The 5,420-nt window shown below is 44.2% G+C and overlaps 1 protein-coding gene across 1 annotated transcript; it reads left to right on the top strand.

Annotated features, from left to right (window-relative positions):
* Positions 1–828: 828 nt before the first annotated feature.
* LOC147882802 (uncharacterized) lies at positions 829–4,053 on the top strand. The gene is made up of 3 exons (XM_087400507.1): positions 829–1,160; positions 1,272–2,880; positions 3,502–4,053. Exons 1-3 carry the CDS (start codon positions 859–861, stop codon positions 4,051–4,053), a joined length of 2,463 nt encoding a protein of 820 aa, XP_087256633.1. The 5' UTR covers positions 829–858.
* Positions 4,054–5,420: the final 1,367 nt, after the last annotated feature.

Below are 5,420 nucleotides of genomic sequence, written 5' to 3'. Positions count from 1 at the left end.
GGTGTATATTCATGAGATTTTTGCATTAGCTGGTTTTACATTGAGGTGTCTCCATGTATATTTAACGTTGTATTTAAAGTCTCAACACGTCTCGTGAAATGCAGTTTATATATTAATGGTTATAATTTTTACGTGCCTTAGTTGCATGTCTTAGATTGACGTGTTTATTCTTGATCTCCTCATGTTGGCGACATCAACTTACTTGCACGCATCAGCCTGCTCACAATCCTCCAACGTGCCTTGTCCATTGATCTCCCCCTTCATCGATCCTATATAACCTCCTTTCGCGTCTATCATTCACGCCTGCCTCCTCTTTCCATTCTTCCTCATCGCCGATCCTGTTCCTACGACTTGTACACCAGCTTCAGCCTTGTTCTATTCCCAGGCTCTCTTTTGACTTGGTGATTTGATTTCTACTAACATAGTTGTTCATCGAATCGCCTCCCTTGCTCAGATTTCGCACTCCAGCCTCCCGCTACAAGTCGAATTGCTTGGCTTCTGCCTTCTGCTTCCATGACCTTCAAGACTGAATCAAACGTTTTGGAGCTACCGCTTGATTGGCATGAAGGTGACAAAGTTCTAAACATAGAACCTACCTACAACGAGGCGAGCAGTAGCGATGTGAGAAGCATCCGACAACATGCTTCCCCCTTTGCACCTCATGTAGCAGGCACACGGATGACGAGCCTGGGCTCCGCGGCTAGCAATTTCAGCGTCGGAGCTATATCCGCTTTGGAGACGGCGTCGTCGAACGTCTCTCTTCAAATCAGAAGCCTTCAGAATAAACACAGAAAGAAACAACAAGAACATCGCGAAAGCTGCAGAGCCGCTCCTGAGAAACACTTGACGTTGTTTGCCATGAGATTGGCAGTGCTGGAGAAGATAGCGAGTAACATCGGTACTTTGGCATTCATTTGGGCAACCGTAGTTTTGCTCGGGGGTTATGCTATTGCTTTGAGGGAAATCGATTTCTGGTTTGTGACTGTCATTCTAGTCATAGAGGGTGCAAGGCTTTTCGGGCGAAGTCATGAGCTAGAGTTACAACACCAAGATGGGGAGACAAATTTATTTACGGACCGCGCTATACGAGCAGGTTTTCGAGCTTATAAAGAAGGGGCAGATGTTCTCCTCCGGAGCACGCGGTCTATACGCACCGCTATGTTCACTAATTCACGTAGGTCCACAGGAGAGACGATTACAAATCTTGGCGCTGATGCGCTCTTCCGAAGCAATAGTTTGGTACAAACCGTTATGTTAGCTAATTCAATTAGCTCGGCAGGATCAGAGACGGTCCAAAACTCCTACTTAATGGAACAGAGCGACGATCCTGAAAAAAACGATAACGTTCGTCGTCCGCGACTGAAACGGAGTTGGTCTACATCCAGGGTACCATTTATCGTCTCTACAAGCTTCCTTTTTCGAGCTAGGCACTTAAGCAGAGTGCTTTGCTGGATGCAGCTAGTTTCTGCACTACTTTGCATCCTTCTCTCTATTATACGCCTGAAAATACAACATTTCACTAGGCCAAACGAAGCCGAGACAAAAGCCAACCACTCTACTGCACTTATTATTTTCTACAGCCTTACCATTACTGACGCTCTGGTGTTCCTTCTTGAACGGATCTACTGGGAGTACATGGTATCGCTGAAGAAAATATTAGTCAAGGTAAATAGTATGTGTGAGCTGCCATGTCACAATTTGTACACAATCAGACGCTTCTTTTACGACGTCTACTCAAAGTGCCTTAACGATAGCATTTTTGAGGGTTTGAAAATGGACCTGGTGGAATATAGCATCGCGTGGCTACAATCCGACGACTCAGCTGAGCAGTTTGGCGGAGTTTCTCTATTGATGATGTTCGCAAAGCATAAGGAATTCTCAGAAGATACCCTGAGGAGAATCGGCACGAGTGAAGGAGCGGTAGAACGTCTAATCGAAATGATCACTTGGAAAAATCCTGCAGAACACAAGGTCCGCAAGGCGGCAGCTAGCATATTGTGCACGCTCGTGCGGTTCAATCGGAGCTGCAGTCAAGTAACAGCGATATCTGGTTCCATAGAAGCCATCCTAACTTTGCTGGTTTACAATGAAGAGGATGAATTGAGTGAAGACACAACTTCTTTGGCATACGTTTGGCGAGGAGGTTCTGAGTGGATATCGCAGAAGCACGTGGATATCCACCTTCTTGGCCTGGACATCCTTAAGAACTTGGCCAAAGACACTGTCAATTGTGCTAAGATAGGAACAACAAGAGGTATCTTAGCAAAGCTAGTAAGCTTTATAGACGTGGACCACACGATGCTAAGGGACACTGCAGCATCAGTGCACAGAATAACTATAGTGAAGAAGTCGCTGGAGCTTTTAAGCCTCCTAGCGGCATCCCCCGGTTCTTCTGGAAAATTGCTAAGGGAGGAAATCGCAAAGGTGGTGTTCAGTCTCACCAACATTAGGAATATTTTGGAGCACGCGCATACCCATCCAACCCTCCAGGAGCTAGCAGCAGGCATTTTATCGAGCTTGGCTATGAACGACGAAATCAGAGAGATGATAGGAGAAACGGGAGGGATTCTCCCGAGTCTTCTCGCTCTTTATCTCGGGTCGAAGACAGGTGATAAAGAAGGGAGGCTGGTAGCCGTGACGGCTGGGGAAGCGCTGGCGTTATTGGCCTTGCAGAGCGAGGGAAATTGTGTGAGGATGTTGCGCGTGAAGCTGGTCAAGGGGAGCAACAACAAGAATGGAGATGGTGGCGAGGTGGTGCGGGCATTGATGGCAGTAATCGGTGATGAGGAGCTGGGTCATTTGAGCATGAGGATTCTAGCAAGTGTGTGTGTCTATTCGAATCACGAAGACAGGGATCGGATAGCGGAGTGCACGCCAGAGGTAAGAATGTTGAGCTAGGATTTTGAAGTTGTGGGCTTGGATTCTCCGTGAGGAATACGCATATAGCTTGAATAGCGTTTAGCTGTAGTATTATAGCTCGTAACTTAAATAGCTTGAAGGTGTTCGGCTTTATCGTTTGTAGCTAATAAGCATGAAGGAGTTCAGGTGTGAATCGTTTTTAGCTGATATCGTTAACCATTGTGGGTAGCGCTGAAATTCCGAGTACTATCTTCGAGGCGTTTTAAGCTACCCCAGCACCCACTAGCGATCTCAGCTACGCTATCACCTCTATTTGATCTCAAGCTTATTGCATTCCACCTCCACACTCTCTCATAAAGGATTTAATTCCATTCAAGCTTAGTGCGTACAAAACAAACCAGCGGCAAAAGATGTCAGCAGCTACACGCATTCAAGCATAAGTAATCGGCTTCCATAAACCATTCAAACCCATGTAGATGATTATGCTTTTGAATGCGCATCTACGTGCTGATGACATTTTTTGTGGCCGGCTGTGGGCTGATAATTAGATAATTTGTTTTGTATGCACTAGAGGTGATAGTGTAGCTGAGATCGCTATTGGGCCCTGATTATCATTTTGTTGTGGATGGTGGTGCAATGCAGGTGTTGAGGGTGGTGATGTCCGGGAAAGGGCGAGCGAAGGAGGCGGCCATGGGGCTGGCAGCGCAAACAGTGATGATGATGCGGTCAGAGAACGTGGCGGCAGTGTTTGCGACGAGCACCATGTTGAAGAGGACAGCGCTGGCGGAAGCACTTGCAGAGGCACTCAAGCGCCACCGGGTAGCATCCATAGCGCTGCCAGGGGTGCGGCGGTTTTGCGTGGAGTTGGCGATGGCATTGGCAGAGAAGGACCCTGAGGCAGCCTTCCTGGAGGAGCTTCGCCACCAGCACTTCGCCCACCATGTGGAGGCGCTTCTCAACACCACGTCCATCTTGGAGAACTTCTGCACCTTCTCAGGGGTGGTGGGCATGAGCAAGCACCAACCCCCTATCGAGCACCTCCTCCACCTCGCCATCTCCAAGCTTCGACCTCACACGCCTCCACCTTGCTTTCCCCTTACACCCTCCCCGAAGCTACTCCATGACTCCCCCTTGAGTTGTATCTCCAAGAATTTATGTTTCCTTCATACAACCTATAGCACCAAGGGAATATAGCACATTTTCTAGAGACTAGCCGACTAGCCTCTTCAACTCTTTCACTTGGCTTTGGAAGGGATTCTCAATAGCATGTTTTCTAGAGCCTAGACTCTTTCACTTCAATATCTCATGGAAAATGTACACAAAAAAACCTCATAAAAAGGGATTCTACTTCTATAGCATGCCCATTGTTCTTATGCTTCTTTGTATTTAGGAAACATGCACTAAAGGAAAAAGATTGTTTGAGAATATTCTTTTGTATGTCTCATTCATGCAAAACAAGGATGGAAAGAGTTCATCGAATGAGAAGATGAACACGCTAATATATCTGTATGTGTATAATTTACTAATGGCAATAATTATTCGACTCTTGTATAAGGTTAGCCAAATCAAATCCATAAGTCATGACTTTCATTTTCCTTGTGCTGGCATTCTATGTCCAAGCATTGCTATATTTATCTAAAGTCACATGATCCAGTTAGCCCTTACAAATGGATAATATAAGCTACACATGAAATTTCAAGACATAAATGTGGCATTGAATTTTCTCCCTTATGCTATTGGGATGTAGCATTCAGATGACTTTAGTTCCCAATTTCTTAGATTTGCCATGCTTCTTGTTTTATATGTGTCATTCTTGTCTACCCTTTAGTTTCTTCTTGACATATTTTCTACATTTAATTGAAATATATAATGCTACGATTTGAGCTTGTTTTGGATTTATTACACTTTGTAATTTCATCTACTTGAATTTGTTGGGCTTTTTTAGAAACAATGTCAATGATTGTAAAGGAAAAACTCATATATATGTGTGTATACTTAATGGAAGTTATCATTTAATCTATCATTACTACACCTTCATCCTTTTCCAACGTTTTAGCATGCGCAGAAAGGAAAATTGTCACTATGGTACTCAAGCGGGTTTTATGTCGGTGCTAATGTCGGTATATACCGACATTAAGATGGGATTGGTCGATACCGACTCTAATAGAATTTCATCTACTTCAATTTGTTGGGCTTTTTTAGAAACCATGTTAATGATTGTAAAGAAAAAACTCATATATATGTGTGTATACTTAATGGAAGTTATCATTTAATCTATCATTACTACACCTTCATCCTTTTCCAATGTTTTAGCATGCGCAAGTAGGAAAATTGTGAGAAATTACATCTGAGAGTTTTTGCGATAATAGTATTACATCGAAATTGAAACAAAATAAATTACATCCGAAGCAAACATTTAACAAAACAAATTACATACAAAGATGCTAGCACTTTGTTTTTGTGACACTTCTTTAAGCACTTGTCAACACCACCACTGTGGCAGGACTAGGTGTCACTTTTTGCCCTTGTTAGCACTTTCTTACACTTTTGACCTAGTGCCA

This window comes from Dipteris shenzhenensis, chromosome 29 (genome assembly GCF_047967505.1).
Source record: "Dipteris shenzhenensis isolate YYH24624 ecotype China chromosome 29, Dip_SZ_1.0, whole genome shotgun sequence".
In the NCBI taxonomy this organism is placed as follows: domain Eukaryota; kingdom Viridiplantae; phylum Streptophyta; class Polypodiopsida; order Gleicheniales; family Dipteridaceae; genus Dipteris; species Dipteris shenzhenensis.
Note: the sequence above shows the minus strand (reverse complement) of the source record. Positions and strands in the feature narration are given on the sequence as shown.